This window comes from Rattus norvegicus, chromosome 1, assembly GCF_021556685.1.
Source record: "Rattus norvegicus strain SHRSP/BbbUtx chromosome 1, alternate assembly SHRSP_T2T, whole genome shotgun sequence".
NCBI lineage: Eukaryota > Metazoa > Chordata > Mammalia > Rodentia > Muridae > Rattus > Rattus norvegicus.
Window position 1 is genome coordinate 215,147,790 of NC_141534.1, and position 22,722 is coordinate 215,170,511.

Consider the following 22,722-nt stretch of genomic DNA (forward strand, 5'->3'; position numbering starts at 1 on the left):
CCTCTTCTGGTGTGTCTAAAGACAGCTACAGTGTTTTCATTTATCACATGAATGGATAAATAAATCTTTTTTTAAAAAAATCAAACATTAAAAGAAAGGGGGAATGGAGAGATGGCTCAGCGATTAAGAGTTCTAAATTCAATTCCTAGCAACCACATGGCAGCTCACAACTGTCTATATCTGTAGTTCGATGAGATCTGATGCCCTCTTCTGGTGTGCAGATATGGTGTGCAGACAAAACACCCATATACATAAAATACATAAATAAATAAAAAATAAGATAGAGGTTGAAAAAGACATCCAATGTTGACCTCTAGTCCACATGCACTGGCACACACATGCACTCATACATAAATATGTATGCAGACACATGCACACACAAAAGCAAAAGAGAAAAGGAAAGGAAAAGTGGGAGGGATACTGTTAATTATGATGTGCGTGCCTGGGAGATGGACACAGGAAAACCAAAAGTTCAAGGTCATCTCAGTTATATGGCAAGTTCTAGGCTAGCCTGGGCTACATAGGACCCTGTCTCAAAAGAAAATGTGCCACCAGTGATGGTGACACACACCTTTAATCCCAGCATTCGAGGAAGCAGAGGCAGTTAGATCTCTGTAAGTTAGGGGCCAGCCTGGTCTACAGAGAGAATTCCAGGATATTCAAAGCTACACCTAGAAACCCTCTCTAGAAAAACAAACAAGAAATTGTACTTTAAATATCAAAAAGAAAGAGGCAAAAACTCCTATAATCTCCTTCTGTTTGAGAAGTCCAATCATTCGTTGTGACCTTTCTCCCTCTCCCTCTCCCTCCCCCTCCTCTCTCTCTCTCTCTCTCTCTCTCTCTCTCTCTCTCTCTCTCTCTCTCTCTCTCTCTCTGTGTGTGTGTGTGTGTGTGTGTGTGTGTGTGTGTGTGTGTGTGTTAGCCGTTGGTCCTCACTTGCACCTTGTTTGAGACACTGTCTCTGATGATCATATTTACAAACCCCAGCCTAGCTACCATGGATTCTCCGGTCTCGCTCTAGGATGACATGTCTAGACAGACGTGTGAATGCACAACATTACATGAGTTTGGGGGCTTTGAACTCAGCTCCTCACACTTACACAGCCAGTGCTTTCCCCTTTAAACTATATCCCCAGTACATTTTCCTGCTATATTGGGGTGCATATTTATACATAATGTTAAAAAATTGAGATCTGGGGTGTAACTCAGCGGTCGAGAGCCTATCTTTTTCTATCCTTTTTAAAAAGAGGAATCTCTTTGGCACATTTTTAGTACATCACCTATACTCATATTTACTGCATTGCATCTATATCTGGTGCCCATGAAAGCCAGAAAAGAGAGTTGGATTTTCCGGAACTGGAGTTAGGATAGTTGTGAGCTGTCATGGGTGCCTGGATCCATCTCGGATCCTCTGTAAGAGCTGCAAGTGCTTTTAGCTGCTGAGACAGCTTTCTAGCCCCACTCTGCTTGGTCCTTTATCTTGTCTTTGTTGTTTTCCCTACACAAGGTTTCTCTTTGCAACCCTGACTGTTCTAGAACTTGCTCTGTAGACCAGGCTGGCCTTGAACTCAGAGATCTGCCTGCCTCTGCCTCCAGAATGCTGGGATTAATGGTAGTTTCTCTTTCTACTCTTTCTTTCTTTCTTTCCTTCTTTCTTTCTTTCTTTCTTTCTTTCTTTCCTTCTTTCCTTCTTTCCTTCTTTCCTTCTTTCTTTCTTTCTTTCTTTCCTCCCTCCCTTCCTTCCTTCTTTCCTTCCTTCCTTCCTCCTTTTTCTTTTTGTTTGTTGAGACAGGTTTTCCTGTGTAGTCTTGGCTGACCTGGAACTTGTTCTGTAGACAAGGCTGGCCTCGCACTCACAGATCCGCCTGCCTCTGTTTCCCAAGCGTTGTAATCAAAGGCCTGCACCACCACTGCCCAGCTTCTTTTTCTACTTTTAACCAAGTGATTATTTAGACAATTTTTCACTACCATCTTCCTGTAACAATTTGTGTGTATTTTGGGTGCCTATATGATGGCCAGAGGATTTGGGTGTTGTTCCTTAAGTGGGTTTCCATCTTGCTTTGTTTTTCAAATTTTTATATATTTTTACTTTTAATTGTGTGCGTGTGTGGGAATGCTAATGTGTGTGTGTGAGTGCGTATGGAGGCCGGAAGAGGGTGTGGGATCCCCTGGAACTGCAGGCACAGGTGTTTGTGAGCCGTCTGCCGTGGCTGCTGAGAACTGAGTTCGAATCTCTTCGACTGCAGCAAGCACTCAGCCACAGAGCAGAGTCTTCAGTCCCTTCCATGTGGTTTCTTGAGACAAGGTCTCTCCCTGACATGAGACTCACCAAAGCCCCAGGGATATGCTTATCTCTGCCTCCCCAGCTCTAGGGTTACCCTCATTTATTTAGCCAAATTCTTTTTTTTTTTTTTTGGTTCTTTTTTTCGGAGCTGGGGACCGAACCCAGGGCCTTGCGCTTCCTAGGTAAGCGCTCTACCACTGAGCTAAATCCCCAGCCCCTTAGCCAAGTTCTTAACTGTTTTGTATTCCCTCAGTTGCATTTAAAAGGAATGGTAAGGCCTGCCTGAAACCTGGGCATCTTAGGAAGATGAGGGAGGGGGATCATGACTTTAAGGCCAGCCCTGGCTATGCACAGCACGTCCTTGTCCCAGACAAACAGCTCTGCATGGGGAGTGCACAACCCACTTAGCACAACCCACTTAGCAGCTGGGTTCCTGGAAGCTTGCTAGGGGCAATCGGTAAAGGACAGACACACATACAAGGAAGCTGGGATCGGGTGGGGTTCTCTAACACTACTGCGACCACTGCCCGGACCTCAGCACATCATTTGGTACACGGGGAGGGGTTACCTGGTCTCTGTAGTAGGTCTCTGGTGGTGAGCAGTCTCAGGTTAAAGCTATCCAAGAAGAGGAAGCTCTTGTTGCCAATCTTTTTTTTTTTTCTTTTCTTTTCTTTTTTTTTTTTTTGGAGCTGGGGACCTAACCCAGGGCCTTGCGCTTCTAGGCAAGCGCTCTACCACTGAGCTAAATCCCCAACCCCATTTTTTAAATAATTTATTTATTATACAATATTCTACCTGTATATATGCCTACAAGCCAGAAGAGGACACCAAATCTCATTACGGATGATTAGAAGCTACCATGTCGTTTCTGGGAATTGAACTCAGGACCTTTGGAAGAACAGCCAGTGCTCTTAACCTCTGAGCCATCTCTCCAGTCCCACCAATCTTTTTACACACTGATCAATCCTTCATAAAGACTTATATCAGGCTTCCTCCCGAAAGTTTTGCCATTTCTCTTGAAACTGCACCACGTGAGGAATTGATCTTGGAGCCCTTGACAAGATGTGACCATGACAAAATATATATTCATTCACTCGGGACTTTGACTGCTCAGTGTGTGCTGAATAGTTTTATGTTAATTTGACACAAGATGAAGTCATTTGAGAGGAGGGGACCTCGATGGAGAAAATGCCTCTATAAGATCAGGCTGTGGGGCAACCTATAGAACATTTTCTTATCATGATTGATGGGGGAAGGCCCAGTTCTTTGTAGCTGGGGCCTTCCTTGGGTTGGTGGTTCTGGCTTCTATAGGAAAGCAGGCTGAGGTGCTGGAGAGATGGCTCGGTGGTTAAGAGCACTGACTGCTCTTCCAGAGGTCCTGAGTTCAATTCCCAGCAACCACATGGTGGCTCACAACCATCTGTAATGGGATCTGATGCCCTCTTCTGGTGTGTCTGAAGACAGCGACAGTATACTCACATAAAGTAAATAAAGAAATCTTAGAGAGAAAGGAAGGAAGGAAGGAAGGAGGGAGGGAGGGAAGGAAGGAAGGAGGGAGGGAGGGAAGGAAGGAAGGAAGAAATAAAGAAAGCAGGTTGAGCAAGCCAGTAAGCAGCATCCCTTCATGGCCTCTGCATCAGTCCTGTTTCTAGGCTCCTGCTCTGCTCGAGTTCCTGTCCTCACGGCTTTTGATGATGAACGGTGATAAGGAACTGTGGTGGAATAAACCCCTCCCCTCCAGCTTGGTTTTGGTCTCGGTGGTTCATCACAACAGTAACCCTGACTAAGACACAGGGCTTCCTCCACTTCCTGAATTCAGAGTCAAGGACAGCCAGGGCCACACAAAAACCGATCTCAGAAACAAAATAAAAAGAAAGAATGGAAAAAAAGAGAGGAGCTGGAGAGACAGCTTAGGATCCTTGTTGCTCTTGCAGGAGACTAGAGTTTGCTTTCCAGCACCCACGTAAGGAGCTCAAAAACATCTGCAACACTAAATCTGGGAGGGTTGGCACCATCTTCTGACTTCTGCGGGCACCTGCATACATGTACCTATATACATATATAGAGACATATATACATACACATAAACAAAAACAAACAAAATCTGTGGTAATAGATGCCTGTAATCCCAGTACTCAAGAAGCTAAGGCAGAGGGATTGCTCTAAATTTGAGACTATCCAGGGCTAAAGAATCTCAAACAACAGGAAGTTACAAACAATTCATCCTGTGATGAACGCAACTTCTTACATCCTTCCTGAGGTTATGTTTCAGGGCTCAGTATCACCAGTACAGAGACTGAGAAGAGCGGTGGGTGTCAGAACACACACACACACACACACACACACACACACTCAGACGCACATGCAGTCACACACACACACACACAGATGCACACACGCACTGCATGCACACCCACACACACATATTGCAGTTACAACAGTTGCAAACATTCCTGTTACACAGTGAGTAAACTTGGTTGTTAATTTAAGATTCCTCCTGTTTTATTTATGTATGTGCTTATATGTCTCTGTGTGTCTGTAACTGCTTATGAGCACAGTGCACACAGAGGCCGGAAGAGGCATTGGCTCCCCTGGAGCTGGAGTTCCAGACTGTGTTGTGAGCCACCTGACGTGGGTGCTAGGATCTCAGCTCTGGTCCTCCACAAAAGCAGTATGCGATCTTAACTGCTGAGCCAGATCTCCAGCTGCTGGCTAGATTTCTGTCTACCTGACTCGAGCTACAGTCAGCCATTCATCTGAGAGGAAGAAACCTCCATTCAGAAGGTACCTCCATAAGATTGGACTGTAGGCGGGGTTGGGGATTTAGCTCAGCGGTAGAGCGCTTGCCTAGCAAGCACAAGGCCCTGGGTTCGGTCCCCAGCTCCGAAAAAAAGAAAAAAAAAAAAGATTGGACTGTAGGCAAGCCTGTAGGACATTTTCTTAACTAGTGATTGATGGGAAGGGCCCAGCTCATTGTGGGTGGGGCCATCCCTAGGCTGTTGGTTCTGAGATCTTTAAGAAAGCAGGCTGCACAAGCCATGGAGAGCAAGCCAGTAAGCAGCATTCCTCCATGACCTCTTCATTAGCTTCTGCTCCAGGTTCCTGCCTTGCCTGGGTTCCTGTTCTGGATTCCTTCAGTAGTGGACTATGATGTGGAGTGCAAGCCAAATAAACCCTTTCGTCCCCAGTTTGCTTTTGATCATGGTGTTTCATCAAAGCAATAGTAACCATAACTAGGACACCAGCACTTTGGTTTTTGGCTTGAGTTTTTTTGTCGTTGTTTGTAGGGGTTTTTTGTTTTGTTTTGGTTTGTGGTTTTTGGTTTTTATGAGACAGGGACTTTGGATGTGGCCCAGGTTGTCCAGGAGTTCGAGATTCTCCACCCTCAGCCTTTTGAGTGCTGGGTTTATGGGTGTGCAGCACCGCACTCAGCTAGAATAAGACCTAGATGGTTTTACCTCAGGCTAAGAGTGTGGGGCAGCCTTCTCTCCAGCTACTCTTCTGCTTGTCTCAGCCCTCAGAACTTCCTTTGTATTTCTTACGAAGGTCAGTCTTCCATCTAATGTTCCTACAGATGCTTCCTTTAGATTTGACTGTTCTCCGTTCTCATCTGTTAGTGTTAGCTCAGTGTCACCTTTTCAGAAGGTGGCACTGTAAATTAGTCCCCTGTTATTTTGTCACAATACTCTAGTTCTTGCCTTCAGTACTCAGGCTTTTTCTTACCTGTTGTTATGTTCCCTGGACAGTACATCTCTCCGGCCCCAGCGACCTTGTTTATTCAGTTTCCCCAGAACCAAGGACTGCTCCTGGCTCAGGCAAGTGTCATGAGAGATCTATCACAGGAAAAATGTGAAAGAGTAGAATGAATCCTTCTGCTAAGTCTTTCTTTTTGACTGTGTATCTGTGTGAGCGTGAGTATCGTGGTGTGCATGGAAGTCAGAGGATAACTTACTGGAATCCGTTCTTTCTTCCTACCATGCAGACCTAGGGATTGAACTCAGGTTTTCAGGCTTGGCAGCTAATACCCTTACCCACTAAGCCATCCCCTTTCTGGTCCCCAAACTCGAGCCCTCCATTATGGTTTGGATGATAATGGTCCCCATAGACTCATATATGTGGATGCTTAGTTTCCATTTTGGTGGGCCATTTAGGAAGGATCAGGAGGGGTTTGTTGTAGAAGAAGGTGTGGACTTTGAGGTTTCTCTCTGCCTCTATCTTTTTTTTTTTTTTTCTTTTTCTTTTTTTTTTTTTTTTCCGGAGCTGGGGACCGAACCCAGGGCCTTGCTAGGGCCTTGCTCCTGCTAGGCAAGCGCTCTACCGCTGAGCTAAATCCCCAACCCCTGCCTCTATCTTTTTTTTTTTCTTTTTTCTTTTTTTCGGAGCTGGGGACCGAACCCAGGGCCTTGCGCTTGCTAGGCAAGTGCTCTACTAAATCCCCAACCCCTCTCTGCCTCTATCTTGTGGGTGAGATGTAAGCTCTTAGCCACTTCTCCAGTGCCGTGTCTACCTGCATACAACCGTGCTCTCTGCTATGATGGTCATGGAGCAACCTTCTGAAACGCTAAGCAAATCTCCAACTAAATGCTTTATTTTATAAGTCGCCTTGGTCACGGTGTCCCCTCACAGCAATAGTACAATGATTAAGACACCTTCTCTCATGCACCCTGTTCTCAGAACATCAGTCACTCTCAGATCCTGAAGTCCTTCCCTCTTCCAGGGACTCAGTTTACCCTGTCCTAAGGTGAAGATTCCTGAACGGCCAGGGCCTCAGCAGCTTCTTCCTCCAGCAGGTGGCGATATCGCCTCTTCTACTTGATTTTCCTCACACAGGACCAGGTGGTCTGGCTCTTCTGTAATCCCAGCCCCTGTGAGGCTAAGGCAGGGGGATTTGCAAAGTCTGTGGCCAGTTTGAACTACATAATGAACTCCAGATTGGCCCGGGCTGAAGAATGATATGATATGCTGTCTCAAAAAAACACAAACAAACAAAAAACCCACCTATCACCACTATGACAACAAAAATAAACCACAGAGGGCATGGAGATATGGGGCATGATATAAAGACAGTAGACATCTGTAATTTTATTTAAAAAAAAACCCACAAACTTTAATCCCAGCACTCAGGAGGCAGAAGCAAGCAGATCTCTGTGAGTTCAAGGCCAGCATAATCTACAGTTCAAGAACAACTAAGGCTACACAAAGAAATCTTGTCCCAAAAATGAAAATAAATTAACTTTATTTAATTTAAACATTAATCCAGTGCCCAGGAGGCAGAGGCAGTTTACAACAAACAAGCAAAAAAATCAGAGGCAAAAATAAACAAGAAAATACAACAAACAAAAACAAACAAAGCATATACTATTATCACCCACCACCAAATATCACGGGAGTTTTCCTTTTCTTTTCACAGAAATTTCACTTTCTAAATCCACTCCGTTTAAAATTTTTATTATTTTTTATTAGTAGTATGTGTGGTATGTAGTGTATGTACAGTATGTGTGTGCGGTATGTGTGTGTGGTATATGTATATAGTGTGTGTAGTGTGTGTGGTATTGTGTATGTTTAATATGTATGTGTGCTTGTGTGTGGTAAATGTATAGTGTGTGGTGTGTGCATGTGATATATGTGTGTATGTAGTGTTTGTATGTAGTGTGTTATATATGTGTATGTAGTGTGTGTAGTATGTGTGTGTGATGTGTGTGTGACATATGTGTGTATGTAGTGTTTGTGTGTGGTGTGTGTATATGTGTATGTAGTGTGTGGTGTATGTGTGTGGCATATATATGTAGTGTGTAGTGTGTGTGTGGTATATGCATGTGTAGCATGTAGTGTGTGTGTAGTATATGTGGTGTATGTGTGTGTAGCATATGTAATATGTGAGTATATAGTGTATGTGGTATATGCGTGTCATGTGTATGTGTGTAGTGTGTGTGTGATATATATGTGTACATTGTGTGTGTTTGTGTGTGTGTGTGCGTGCCAGTGCACTCATACAAGCATAAGTATGTCCTGGAGTGCAGTTACAGGTCAGAGGACAACTTTCAGGGCTTGGTCACCTCCTTCCATCAAGCTGGATCAAATACAGATCATCATTCTTGGCACAAGCACCTTTCTCCATCTCTCCATCTCCATATCCCTGTGCTGAGGAGGGAACAGAGCTGAGAGAGATTCCTCTGGGGGTAACAGGGAAGCTCTTGGCTCCACCCAGAAACCCATCAAACAAGGGAAAGGTCCCTGAGAATAGCTTCCTTTTTGTGAAGGAAGGACCTCTGGAGGGCCTGTCTCCACAGCTGAGCTTCTGAATGAGTGGAGGCTACAGGGTTCTCAACGCTGTGTCCTGTGCTTCTGTGGAAAGACTGGAGCCTGGAGTTGTCCTCTCCTTGAGAAAGAGGCTTTCTCTAAGTCTCCAGGTCACCACTGACCTGGAGGTCAAAACGACTTGAGTGTTTGTGGCACTTCCTGAGTTGGAAGAGACTTGTGTTCTGTCCTCACAGTGCCTCTTGGTTGCTGCCCTTCTTTTCCCTGTGAGGAAGTGGAGCCTTCAGATGCACTCCAAAACTAAGTGGGGGGAGTGTGATTGGATCCAGGTCTTTCTACCTCCTAACTTTCACTTGTCCCCCTCTGTGGGACAGTGAAACCACACTCTGTGGGATTGAGCTCCTGAGTCTGGAGTCAAACACCATTTTCTGATATTTCTTCCTCCAGTCACTGTCCCTGAGCTCCACTTTGCAGACTTGGAAGCATCAGAGAAGACCCTGCTCCAACCAACACGGCCTTTCTTGGGGGGTCTGTGAGGAGATGGTCTAAGACGGTTATTCGATGGCTTTGAGAGCTGGGAGACCAGCTCAGACTTGGGGGGAGTGGTTGATGTGTCTCCCACCTGTGACTGTGGGGGGACAGATTATCCATTTGCTTATCAATGAAATAGATTTATTGCAGCGGATTGGATGTTTGCTAACCGAAAAAGCCCTATGCAAGCATAACAAGTTTCAGCTTCTGATTTAAAAAATATAAGGCGGAAATCAATATCCTGAAAGACCAGACAGGAAACAACCAGAGACTTTAAATCCATGTCCAAGATCAGTGCCAAGCTCGTACAGCCCTCGGCGCTCTCCTCCCTACCACACTGTGAACACTGTAAACCCAGGGCAGAGAGAAGACTCCAGTGTCTTTGGTGTAGTGTCTGCTTCTGACAAGTGCTCAGTCGTCTAGCATAGTGCGGGCCAAAGAGTCAAATGGAGATATATGACTCTCCACTTCACTTAGAGATACCAGGGCTGAGAGGAGATCTAACCTGTGTCTCCTGCCACAGCCTCCTATCTGGGCTCCTTAAGCTTTCCCCTCCCCCCTTCCCTTTTCACAGTAGTGCACAACACCAGAGGTACCAAAAAGGCAAACTGGACTTTATTATAAAGTTGGCTACAAAGTCACCGCAGCACCACGAGGTGGCCACCTGGGCAAGCCTAGGCGGTCTGGCGGCCGGGTGAGTCCCGCACCAGGTACACGCACTCGTGCAAGCACACGTGTGACGGCAGATCTGCCTTCCTCCATCGGAAAGGAATGTAGCGTCTCTTCGCGCCCCCCACCCCAGGCGCGGGGCACAAAAGTCACAGGAAGGGCCGCCAGGGCGGCAGAGTCCGTCGGAATTGAAATCCCGTTACTGGTTTGTAGAGAATTCTACGTGGGTGTCAAGAGCCCCTCAGGGCACAGGCTAGCCCCAGGTGGGCCATGCCTTTCCCCCACCAAAGCCTAGGGGTGGCTTGGCCCCTAGGAGCGGAGAACTGGCCCAGGCCCATGGGGCAGCGCGGTGGGGAAGTGAGACTCCCCCATTTTCCGCTTGAAATCCATTCAAGGAAGCTCACTACGAGTGAATACAGATTGAAATGGAAATTGGGATCGCTCGAAGTCCCTTGATTTTAAAAAGTTGCTCCCCTCCCTTGCCCTCCCACCTCCCCCCTAAATCCTTCAGGGCCTGGAGAATCAGATATATCCCCCTCTGGCCCCCAGAATCCCCCCAACAGTCCCGGGGGGGTGGAGAGCGGCTCCACGTCTTGATGACAATATGCCATACTTGACGACGTTAAGTCACAGACTTATTCAAAACGTTGGTTCCCCTCCACTTCCATCTGTGGGGGGAGAGAGAGAGAGAGAGAGAGAGAGAGAGAGAGAGAGAGAGAGAGAGAGAGAGAGAGAGTCAGTCAAGCTTATTAAGTAAAAGGGTCCTTGGCTTAGGCCGTTGTACAAGATTGCTACATTCTACGGACTTCAAATGAAAGGATCCCCAGGGTATCCGCAGATAAGAGGCAACATGGACTTATGGAAGGAAACTGTGGCCACAGCTTTGGACACACAGCACAGGGCCACCAGAATAGAGCTAGGGGCTTGGCACTGTTCTTTGTTTCTCCTAATTTTAACCAGCTGTTGCTCTGTGTCCCTTTTAGGGGAAGCAACAGCTTCCACCAATTTTTGTGTGACTTAAAGTTTCTTTAACTCTGGGGCCTTGATTAATTTCATCTATAAACTGGGAGTGTTGTCTGGTCTAGGTCTCTCATGAGCTTTCAAGCTTCTGCCTAGGGATCGTCTATCATCATATCCTGTATCGCCTCCCCACCCACCACGTCTACTCATCTTTCATACAAAGTTTTGCATTGTTCTTATCCTCGCTACTCTCTGTATAGTAGGAGGTGATATTGTTCTCTTAATAAAACAGAGTTTCGGAGAGGGGAGCTGATTCACCCAATCTATGCAGTGCCTGGCTAGAGGAGCAGGGAGGGCTCTTGGACATTTGGGCTGGACCTACCTTCATGGAAGCTGTCTTGAACTTGGCTCTGGAGTTGATGCAACTCATCAGCAAACCCTTCATAGGGGAATGTTGAGACACCTGTCTCAAAGGCGGTTTCATAGGTGGCCAAGTCCTCCAGGAAGCTGTGATCTTCTGGGGACAGGTTGTTGCAAGGTGACAGGGTCCCTCCTGGGACCTCTGCCTCAGGATCCCCTGAACCCCATTCCCCATTGGGGTCTGGAGTAGAAAGATCCATGAAGATGTCTTCCACTGGCGTCTCTTCCAGGAATAAATTATCAGGGTCAACCAAGAAGTCCAGCTCCTGGCATTTCCAGGGTTTAAGATCCAGGCTAAGCACAGGGGGTCCAGCCCCTGACAGGGACAGGTTGGGGTTCAGGGGCTCCAGCCCTCCAAGTGGCTCCAGCCCCCCAGTGCCAGCCTCAGCTGAGAAGGGCCTGTCCATGCCCTGAGCCAACTGGCTGATCTGCTGGATGAGACGATCTATCTCATTCTGCTCTTTCTCTGTATAGTGGAAGAAACTTTGCTTGACTGGAGAGGCCTCAGGTGTGAGCAGGCCTTCAGGCACCAGGGGGACGTCCACAGAGAGGGGACCCCGGAGTTGAGCTAGGGCCAAGAGTGTACAGTCCCCATTACCAGGGCTGCTAGGACTTGGGGGCAACTTCTCATAGAGAAAACTGCATCCCTCCTGGGCGAAGTAAGTCTTGGTAGGATTAGGGCTCAGTTGCTCTGGGAAGGTTTGGCTAGGACTGTTCAGATGTGCTTGGAATGCTGTGCTGGGAGGAGTCAGCTGCTCATGGGTGGGGCTACCCAGAGGTTCTGGGAACGTGGCAGTGCTGGGAAGCAGCTGGTCAGGGAAGGTAGAGGTGCACGGAGTCAATTGTTCTTCAAAGCTTCTGGCTGAGCTTTCAGTCAACTGTCCTTGTAGTGAACTGGTTAGTGGATCTGGGAAGGTTGCACTGCTTGGTGTCAACTGTTCAGAGAAAGTCACCGTGCTTGGCGTCAGCTGTTCTTGGAGAGAGCTGGATGGAGGGGGCAAGTGAGTCTGGAAGGGTTCATGGAGGCTGAAGAGGAAGGCGCAGCCTCCTGGCTGGTGGGGTGTGTAAGGTGGAGTACACACCAAATCCTTGCTCAAGTCTGCTTGGAGGGAAGGCTCAGGCCTTGCAGGGAATGGCAGGTAACTGAAGTCCAGTTCTTTGGAGGGTTGGGCAAGCTCTTCTGATGTTGAGATCACACCTAGTTCAGGGGCCCTGGGGAAGCTGGCACTTCTAGGAGTCCCCAGGGCTGGTGTAAAGAGTGGATTAGAGCAGTGCTCCTGGGAGAAGACATTCTCAGAGAATGAGGGTAGCACAGCTGGGGTTCCTAGGACATAGGCTGCCTGGGTGTTTTCAGAGTTTAGCTGCTGGCGAAGACTCCAGGCTTCCGTGTCACTGGAGAGGAAAGAAGCAGCAGCTTGTAAGGTTTTACTGTCCATTACCAGAGTAGTTTTCTTCATTGCATCCCTCTTTGCTCCTCCTCCTCTCTCTACCCTCTTGCACCTCACAGCTTACCTGATAGGGTAGTTATTGGCAGTAATAGGGCCTTCTGGACCATCCGAGTATAGCATGCAGTAAATCCATGTCCAGCCTCCATGCTTGGCTTGAAGTCTCACCACCATTTCAGCCTGAATATCTCCATTTTCAGCCACTGGGGAGAAAGAGGCATACAGGATTAGAAGGTCCATCAAGCAACACCACCTACACACCCACCTTTCTCATCTCTACACTGAATTGAGGGAGCCGTGACATATTCTTTTCTGACTACCCTAACCTGTACCTCTAGGCTCCCCTCCTTGACCTCATCACCCAGGGTTTCCTAACTCTGTCCTAGTCTTGCCTTGACTTCTCATTCTCAAGTTCACTCTGTAGCCTCCAAAACTCCTGAACATCAGTTTGGACCACAGCCCATTCCTGGTCTGTCTCCCATGCTTTCTCCCAGTTTCCTGTTATCCGCAGCCTCTCAGGACACTCACACAGGCGGTAGTGTTGAGAAGAAGCGTGGGCCAGGTCCTCGGGGTGTAGCAGTCCATACCATGATTTACAGAGCAGTTCGCTGCGCTCAAAGCCCAGGTAGATTAGGACACTGGGAAGGTGGAAATGGTGAGGTCAACTTTCTGTTTTCCTTACTCAGAATGCATGCACTTCACTCCCTCCCATGTTCTCTGCCCACCTAAGCCCCATCCTCCCTGCCCTGAATCTAAGATCAAGAATCTAAGGTTCCCTTCTTTCTGGTCCCCCTTCTTACTGGAGTTTGAACACTCTGAGCTTACCTTTCAGAAATGTCCAGTAGGGCTAGGTCCTTAGCATGCCGGCTCTGGAACATGGCCAGGAAGAGAGAGGCAGGACCAGGGCCAGGGCCAGGGCCAGGGCCGGGACGGGGTCTTGGCTCCAGTGGGGCACAGAAAGCTGTGAACACGGGGTTTCCTGCCCAGTAGGCCCCAGGTGGGTGAGCATGGAATCGACCTCGAATAAGCACCAGTTTGTTGCCTGCACTCTGGCGCCGGAGGGACTTGGATGTGTTAAATCGACAACGGAAAAGGCGATCTAGGTGAGCAAAAGGAAAAACTGACTAAGAGGGTGGGTATCAGAAGAAGTAGATGATCAGAACAGAGCAGCAGAGGAGTGGACTGAAGAAGCAAGAAGAGGTTCTTACCAGCATCCAGAGCAGAGGGCATGGTGAGCTGCTGGCGCACAGTGAGATGGTCAGCAGGGTCAATGATGTCGTAAATACTGTCACCCTGGGCAACCAGATCCACCTAGAAAGGAGAGGTGATCATTAGTGAAGGCAGCAAGAGCCAATCTGCAATCAATGACTTTTCTCAGGGAAGAATCTCCCACCCCACCTCCAGTAATTCTCTTTCCAGTAGTGAGTGGCTCATTTTATCCTACATGTGCCCCAATCTGAGGTGCAAGGACTTTCAGTACTCACCATAGAATGGCCCAGATGCTCGCTCACACTCTCCGACAGGTATAGCAACTTCCCCTCAGCTGTGAACACAAGTAGAAATCCAGGTAGTGCTGCCACTATGTCTTCAAGCTCTTGAGCAGAGAGAAGCCCCGTGGGGCCAGCCAAAGGAGTGCCTGTAGGGTGAGAAAATGGGGTAAGTCAGAATAAGACTCAGGGTCAACACAGAAATGAAGAGAACATCTTCTGAGTCTCAGAAAAGACACAGTAAATTCTCACAGACCTACTGCTGCAAACACCTGTTGACCCTATGCTTGTGGATCTTGGCCAGGAAACCTGTTGCTGAAACTATCTAGCCAGGGTTTCGAGCCTGAAGGAAACCACGGCAGCCCTCAGCTGTCAGCACTGTGGACAGAGCTCTTCCGAAAGAACTGGAGTTCAGCACCGCGGACAGCGCTTGCGATTGCGCGGATTTGGTCGTTTCAGCACCACGGGCAGCGCCGAGTAAGAGGGATGGCTTCAGGACGTCGGACAGCGCTCCAGAGGTCTTAGAAAGACCCTCTCAGCACTTCCTAGCACATGCTGCTCTTCCCCATACTTTGCCTTTGCAGGCTGTCCCTGCAGTTTGCCAGGCTTCCTTCCTTGCACTCCCCGGATTCCTGGACTGCCTCTGAGGTAATGGGAACCGGGATCTATCTCCTACAAATCCGGTGCTAGGACTATCGTTCAGGCTAGTCTAGATGGAGCTCAGAAGAAAAAGTAGGAAGTCCGGGATCCCCTCAAGTCCCTTCTCCCCATAGGCTTCCAGTACGCTGTCCTAGACTAGCGGCAATCTCAGCGCGTTCCCTCAGCTCCTCCATCCCTGGTCCCTGTCACTCCCGTAGCCCAAGCTTGCTTACCTCCAGCAAAGAAGACACCCTTGCGAGTGTAGATGCAGGCAAGACTCATGATGTGCAGGTAGGACAGCCGGACCTTGTCCGCTTCAGCCAACGGCAGCAGTTCCTTGAGGTTCCGAATCTCGGCGTTGATCTGGTCGCGGCGCGCCTTGGAGGCGCCCTTGGTGGATCGGTACATGACTGCCGGCCGTGGAGCTCCAGCTCCGGCTCCCGAACACCTGCGGTCCTTTCCCGATGCACCGGAGGCTTCCTCTTCCTTGCTTCCCGGTCTTTTCGCCCAGGCTCTTGCTCGCTCTCGCTCCACTCCTGGGCTCCGCTCGGCAGCGCTGCCCCCCTCGCCTGCCTCGATCCGCCTTATATAGCTCCTGACAGGCGTGGGGGGGCTCGTTTTAGAGACGGGGGGGAGCGGGAGGCGGGAGGCTGGGCTAAAGCAAGCTGCAGCGGGAGCCACTGGCTGGGGAGGGGGGTGCTCCTCCTCCCTCCCTGGCTTCCGACGTCATCTCGTGACGTCGAACGGGAGAGGGAGGGGGCGGGGGAAGGGGCAGAAGGGAGGGTGCGGAGGGGGCCGGCTGGCGAGAGCTGTGCAGAGCTAGGAATGGGGTGCAGGGACCCAGGTTTTCCATTGTATTCTATTGGGAGGAGGGACAGTACACGGGTTAGGGTGGTCTGAAGCCCTTATCAGGAGAGTTTGTAGAAGACAAGGAGGGGCTGCTATAAACATTGATTGTTTTTTCTAAGGAGGCAAAGGATGAGAAGGGGCTTGGTCCTCTGCCAATTTGCTGCCATCTGCCAGGCAGAGGTCAAAAATCACATGAGGGGCTTTCCTTGGCTTTGGGGACCGGGCGAGGTCACAACTAGGGGTCTTTTCTGGAGTCTATTCAATCTGAAAGTCTCTTAGCCAGTTTCAAATAAATAATTCCTTCTTCGCCTCCGTGACCTGGCCTGAGGGTCTAAATCTCCAGGATCAGGTGGAATGGTGGTCCTGTGGAGAAGAGACCACCTGAATTTGGCCTTGATCATATTTACTTAGCAGCACAGGAACACAAACATCTCCACTGTGGTGTGTTGTGAGTCCTCCTTCCTCTATTAGTTAATCTTTGCCACCTGTCGGGGAAACTGAGGCAGAGACCCAGACCTGGTTAGAATCTGAATGTGTATTTGAACCTCTCCCACGATCTCCTCCCGCTTGACAGCCCCCAAGGCGATCTGTTCCCCCGCCCTCTTGCGAGCCCCAGTCTCTCCGGCGGGCTGGGGGCGGGGGCGGGGCCGGGGGAATCCCAGCTCCATATTAGGACAGGAATCCTCCGGCGGCTGCGGCGGCGGCAGCGGCGGGCGGGGCCTACCGGCCTCCGCACAGCTCTAGAAAGCTCTCCCCACCGCTTCGGCCGGGAAGAGGGGGAAGCTGCCAAGAAGCCAGGGTTTGCTGGACCCTCCGTGACTGCTGCACCTACCCAAGACCCTTTAGTTCCGCCAGAGTCCCCTCCCCATCGCCCTCCAATTCTTGTTTCATCTTTAGCACCAAGGCTCCTCGCTCTGCCTGTCCACTTGTTACTGTGCGCGCGCGCGCACACATACACCTTTCCTGTTTTTTTTTTTTTCTTCCTTCATTGAGCGTTGGGCAGTCTCTCTCGGCTTTGTGGACCCCCATCCCCTACCCCTATAATTTGCATCTTTGGTCTAATCGCCTATCATATCAGGCTTACCTCGGTAGTGTGGTCTTTACATCACCCTCCCCCTCTCTTCAGTCACTTACATGTGATTGCTGTCTACACAGGGAACGGGTGCCTTTTTTTTTTTAATCCCACTACCATTTCCCAAAGGACTAGAGAAACTTTTTGATTGAAATCTCACTTAGAGCAGGAACATAAAAAAGCAGTTTTAGAGCCGGAAAAACGAGACCATTTAAAAAGTTGGGGAAGAGGGACAGAACTGGCTGCAGAAAGTCACAGAGATAGAGATGGACTTTGACACCAAGGAGAAAAGTTTGTGGTCAAGAAAGTCCCCGTTCTTCATGGAGAGGGGTGGTAGCAAGAGATGGTGTGTTTCAGACAGATGAAAAGAAGGGGGTATGGGAAGAGGGTACTTTGGGGAATGGGGCCATGGCTTACTAGTAGTTCACACTCCCAGCATGCTCAAGGCTTGAGTTCAATCCCTAGTAATACCAGAAGGAGGGTGGAAGAAAGGAAGGGGAGAACAAAGAGGTTGTAGAGACCCTAACATGATATTTTGTACCATTTTTAGTACATATTGAAAGCATCTACATAAGAAACCATGTAGCTGGTGATACAGCTAAGATAGAGAAAATGGTGTGTCTGTATGACACTGTCTCCAACCTTATGGGTTTCAGAGAAATGGTCTCTTCAGGATGTATGTCTCTCTTGCGGGTTTCATCCTTATTAACTCTGTTATCCCCACTCAACAACCCCCCCCCCGTCCCCAGTTCCATTCTCTTCCCTTGGTCTTGGATTCTCTTTCCATATGCAAATCCAAGATGAGTTTCTAAATTTGTTTGTTTGTTTCCCAAAGCTGAGGATGAAAACAGGGCTTTGCTCATGCTAGACAATCATTCTATCTCTGGGGCTCATCTCTGCCATGTCTTCCTCACAGACAGATGTTTTAAGCCCTGATATCTCCTTCACAATAAGCTGCCTCTCTGTGCTGGTTCCACAGCTGGTCTTCAAGCAGTTTGAGCAGACCTGCTGGGAAAGAAAGTGATGTTGCCACTGTCCGTGGTGCTGAATATTGCCTTGGCACTCAGAACGGCCATGGTCTGCCCGTAACATCAAAGCAGAGTTGGGCCTCTGGATAGACGAGATGGCAGCCTTATGCTGCCATCCTCCTCATTGAGAATACATACGGGTTATTTACAGGTGTGGGGGGGGTCAAGACTCCTGAGCTCTAGGAATTAGTTAAGCTCGGGGAGAAAATTGGACTCAAGGGAAGAATCCTTGAATTTTTCCAGGAGAATGGACTAGGGATAAGGAACTTTGGAAGGGGAGAAGGGTCTAGAAAGAGACAAGGGAGGGGGTAGAGAAGGGATCATCTTAGTTCGACTACTTTGATTCAAGTTGAGAAGCTCTGTGTGCCCCCAATGTCTCCTCTCCCTAGGCCAGCTCCCACTCCTCTTGCCTCCCACCTCCATGAAACTATTTTTAACTGTGCAGAACCAAAAATAGCCCAGCAGCAGCTTCAGGCCGTGGGAGAAGAGCTATTTATATCACCAGTGACGGTTCCGAAATAGCAAGCAGGAGGAGGGGGGTGGCTGGCACGCTAGAGAGCTCCTGGCCGCTGCTAAAAATACTGTCAGTGTGAGTCATCCTGGCCTGGCTGAGTCACCCCACTCTCTCCCCCCCAAGCGGCAGGCGGCGGCAGCAGCAGCAGCAGCAAAACAGAATTGGAAGCCTGAGATGGGGGAGGCATCATAGCCTTTGGTTATGGGAAAGTGGGCAAGGGATGAGTTGGGAGAGGGGCTTTGGGGTCTGTGTGTCCATCCGTGTGTGTGTGTGTGTGTGTGTGTGTGTGTGTGTGTGTGTGTGTAGAAGCAAAAGGTGGGGGTTACAAGATATTCACAGCCAAACTTCCTGGGTGAGCATATAGCATTTGCAGCTCTGCCTTCCTGCTATAGGATGCTTGAACAACTAAAGGGGGAAAGTGGTGTGGTGTGTGTGTGTGTGTGTGTGTGGTGTGTACTTGAATGAGGCTGTGTTGCATATTCTGTGTCTGCATCCAAACCTATCTGTCTGGATGCACTTACCTATCTGCATCCATGTAACTGTCTGAATGTGTTTTGTAGCGAGGGTCTGCATCCTTGTGTGTCTACGTATTTGCCAGTACCTGCATCTGCGTTTTTATTTGTCTGTTTTATTTTTCTAAGTCTCTGCCTTTCTGTGTCGTATGCAGTTTTGTGGGGTTTGCTTAGTATATCTGTTTTTATATCTGTGTGTCTGTGTTCGTGTGTGAGTCTGCCCTGAGCCTTTTCTCACAGCGTTAGATGTCATTGTCGATCGCTTCTGGGAGTTCAGTGCTCCTTTGGTTGCCCACTAGGACACCATTCACTGGCTTCTGCACCATGTATCCTTTGCTCACCTCCCTCCACCAAATGGCTTTTTTTCTAACTCTTAACCTCTAATCGTTTGCAAAGGCCTCTCTGCTGCATGCAATCTCTGCAATGGAGGAAAACAAGTTCATACGAACACCCCTTCTCTGGAACCATCCAGAATCTTCTCTGGCCTGCAGGAGTAAGTGGTTTTCCATCACTCCATATTTGGGGAGCTGAGAGAAAGGCTTTCTTTAGTTCTAAAAAAATTGCTGGTGTGGGCATAGGCATGTGTAGCACGCACATACACACAGACACACACACAACTGAGAGAATGAGAGAGAAAAAATATCAAGGTCCCTTCTTTACTGAGCAGAGCTCGCATCTGTTGCCATGGAAACCCACCCACTCCTTCCCCGAAAAACCACCAAGAAGAGGTGATGGCATCGTGAAGGGATTGGCTGATTCCTTTCTTTATTTTTTTCCGAAAAAGGACTTTTTATAGCAAGAGCAGACCATGAGGTCCTCTGCCCCTTTCTTGCATGGCTTCATTGGGGCTCTAGGGGGACATCACCCCTCAACCCCTATTAGAGAAATGATGCATCTTTTTCAGAGATTTTCCAGGAGGAAGACATCCTGAGCAGTTGGAATGGAGGATTTGATTCTTAAGAATACCATGGAGACTCCTGACTCCTTATCTTAAAAATTCGAGCAAGGATGTTGACAGGGGACTGTCAGCATGCGTGTGATATCTGTCTGCACAAGTATGCCTATGAGAAAGGGAAGGGAGGATGAAGCAAAGGAGAGGGAGGGGAAGGGAAGAGGGACAGAATGAGAGAATGAATGAATCACTTGCTAGGGCTTCAGAGATGAACCAATGCTGAAGGAGGCAGCACTCGGAGATCCTCTGAGCAGATGAGCAAGGTGACAACTTCCACTTTATGAGTCAGTAGGTGGGGTTGCACAGTCCCAGTGGACCCGGCTGTGGTTGCTTCATGGAGGCTCCAGGGAAGCTGAGACCAGAGCTGACTGTTCTAGGAGAACTCAGAGCTTTCTACTCCCGACTCTGATCCCAGCCTGAGTCTTGAAGGCCTCTTGTGAGGCCTGGCACTGGCCACCGCAGCCATGTTGCTCCCTTAAGTGAACTCTAGCACCCTGCCAAAATTCTGGATGCTGGAGAGGAAGAGAGATCCCTTGTTTCCTCCTGTGTTTGGCTTACTCCAGAAATGGGGTCACTGAGGACCACACGTTAGAAAGACGGACCAAGAATCTGACTCTAATGAAAGATCCAAGAAGGCTACCATCACCTTCAGCAGATAAGGATATGGCCTCATGTGCTGACTTACTGCCACTCATAGGGGTGGACTAAAGGATAAAGAGACTTGCTCTGATCTCTTAGACACATTTTTTTATTTATCATGTGAGGAGGACACACATGTGTCATGGTGTCTGTGTGTGTGGAGGTCAAAGGATAACTTGTAGGGATCAATTCTTTCATCCTGACACATAACCTTCCTAGCCATCCTATCTGCTCCTAAGGATAATTATCTCAGGGAGGGCCTAATGATTGACATTATTAGTTCATTCTGTAGTGGATGAGGTTAAGATTAGAAATGAACAATGACTTAAAGTCAGATAGCAAGGCGCTGGCAGCCCCGTCTGTAAGCTTTATTCCTTCCCACTCCAACTTATTCTCTTGCCTCATAGAACTAGACTGGGGCCTATACACTATAGCCCCAAACAAAATGTCCCCCTGTTACTTTCCATAAATGAAGTTTTACTGGGACTCAAACAATTTGTTTACCTATAGCTGGTGCCCACCCCATTGTCACATAGTCACAGAGTTTAGTACAGAAGGGACCAGAGCCCACCAAGCCCAAACACCTACAACCTGACCCTTCACAGAAAAGCTTGTCAACTTACAGCAGAGGTAAAGAAATAGCTTCCCCTCTTTCTTTACCCTCCCTCAAGTCCTGTACCCACTCTGCCCCCGTCTCAGAACAAACCAAGCTGTTACTTCCTCTCTCTACTCTCTTTACCTATCTTAGGGAGAAGAACTTGGGAAGCCCTTGCTAATGTCTAGCCTTCTTTGTAACAGTGAGTATATGGTCTCCCCATGCAAGAATGATTATGCATAACCCATTCCCATGACAACATGAGTTCCAATTGACAATGAAAGGGCAGGTTACCCCGGTCCATCCTTAGTGTCTTGGGACTGCATTTTGGGAAAACAAATTGTCTCATATTGGAGGTTAAGCTGTAATCAGGAAGACCAATTTTACTTAAAGGGAGAAATGAGAATATTATATGATTGATGTCTCTAGTCTGACCCACGGGACAAATATACTCCTTCCCAGAGAGTGTGAACATTTGCTCAGAGTCACACAGCCAGAATGAGATGAACTCAGAATTAAAATCCATGTCTCTTGAATTGCATGTTCTGTTTTTAAATCTAGACTTTCTTAATATATTGTTCTTTTGAACTGATAGACTTGCAGTTTCCTAAATGTTTTCCAGAAGGTTCTCTGGTAGTCGCCAATCCTGTGCTTACAGTTCACCACTTATGCAACGGCTGCTAGCCCTCAGGTAGTGCTGGCTTGTGCCTCACCGAGCTGGTTTCAGCTACGTCCCCACAGGCTGTTTTCCTTCTCTTACAGCCTTTTCATTGTGTGATCACTCCCTCAGCTCTACTCGCTCATGGGAGCACTCAGAACATTTTACCTATTTATGGTTATGAAATCAACAAATCTCCTGTGAAGAGGTACACGCTGACACCCACGCACAGAAATGGTCAGAGCCAGGGAAGTGGGCTGAGCAGAGGTGAGGGACAAGCAGGGATGGGGTGAGTAGGAGGGAGAGACTGGAATCTGGATGGGAAAATTGAAGGTATCTGGGCAAGGCTTGAGGACAGGGCTGACTGGAGAGGTCTACTCTAAGGAGGAGAGGAAAATAAATTCATGGACCACAGTTAAAATTCAGACCAGGGACCCCATGTGTCTCGGTGGCATGAAGATAGGATCCGAGGGGATGGCCCCTGCCCTCACGCTCTTGTCTGTATTATTCCTCAGTGAGGGAACTCTGTCCTGCTGACCTTCTAGTGGTGACTAGCATGCCCCCTCTGCCCTCACACCCGACCTGTGCCTCTTCCTCAATGCACTTTTTTTTTAAATTTGAGAGTCTCGTGGACCCTAGTCCAACCTCCTCATACATAGCAGAGGATAACCTTGAACTGCTGAGCCTCCTGCCTCTACCTCTCAAATGCTATAATTACAGGTGTACCTCATTTGTTCCCACATTTGTTGGTCTTCGCTGTGACGCTGGTTCCTTGCCCACCATCCCCGCCAGGACCTAAGGCTGGCCACCATCTTGCCAGCATCCGTCACGGGGATGGGCAGGAAGCAGGGACTATGTGAGTGGATGTCATGTTCACTATACACAGATGTGGGATGAATTGGGGCCAGCCTCTCTGGTGGATGCTGACAGTGGGAGGGGAGACACAAGCTTGGCTTTAACATCAGGGAGCTTCTACACTGGTAGGAGGAAGACAATACCAGCAAGCCATTTGAATGAGATACTGTCATGAAAAGGGGCATCTGGGGTTCTTGGGGGCTGAAACATGAGGGAAGACCAAGCCAAGAGATGGGGCAGAAGGGAGGTATGTTTGAGCTGTGCTGCTCAGGAGTCAAGTGGCCAGCTGACCACTTGTCTGTGCTGGCTGGGTGGGGTAGGGTGGGATGAACTGGAGCATGGTCTTATGGCTTTA

General features: G+C 48.6%; 1 protein-coding gene and 1 long non-coding RNA gene across 2 annotated transcripts in view; one reads left to right on the forward strand and one right to left on the reverse strand.

The window, feature by feature from the left end:
- The window catches only part of LOC148007856 (uncharacterized), a 112,833-nt gene extending 109,080 nt beyond the window's left edge, over nucleotides 1-3,753 (forward strand). Inside the window, exons 2-3 of the long non-coding RNA XR_015652828.1 lie at nucleotides 2,393-2,525; nucleotides 3,596-3,753. This is a non-coding gene — a long non-coding RNA (uncharacterized LOC148007856). The remainder of the gene's footprint in view (nucleotides 1-2,392; nucleotides 2,526-3,595) is intronic.
- A 6,611-nt stretch (nucleotides 3,754-10,364) lies between these two features.
- On the reverse strand, nucleotides 10,365-15,135 carry Npas4 (neuronal PAS domain protein 4). Its single transcript, NM_153626.1, has 8 exons — nucleotides 14,927-15,135; nucleotides 14,052-14,203; nucleotides 13,776-13,878; nucleotides 13,393-13,666; nucleotides 13,096-13,205; nucleotides 12,635-12,770; nucleotides 11,085-12,514; nucleotides 10,365-10,410 (listed from the first exon to the last, which is right to left on the reverse strand). The coding sequence occupies exons 1-8, from the start codon at nucleotides 15,099-15,101 to the stop codon at nucleotides 10,382-10,384; spliced, it is 2,409 nt and encodes an 802-aa protein (NP_705890.1). The 5' UTR covers nucleotides 15,102-15,135; the 3' UTR covers nucleotides 10,365-10,381.
- Between the last annotated feature and the right edge of the window lie 7,587 nt (nucleotides 15,136-22,722).

Coding starts and splice junctions, on each gene's coding strand:
- Npas4 (NM_153626.1), bottom strand. CDS start 15,101: ATGTACCGATCCACCAAGGGCGCCTCCAAGGCGCGCCGCGACCAGATC. Junction 13,879..14,051: donor AGCATCTGGGCCATTCTATG/GTGAGTACTGAA, acceptor TCTCCTTTCTAG/GTGGATCTGGTTGCCCAGGG. Junction 10,411..11,084: donor TCAAGACAGCTTCCATGAAG/GTAGGTCCAGCC, acceptor CTCCCCCCACAG/ATGGAAGTGGAGGGGAACCA.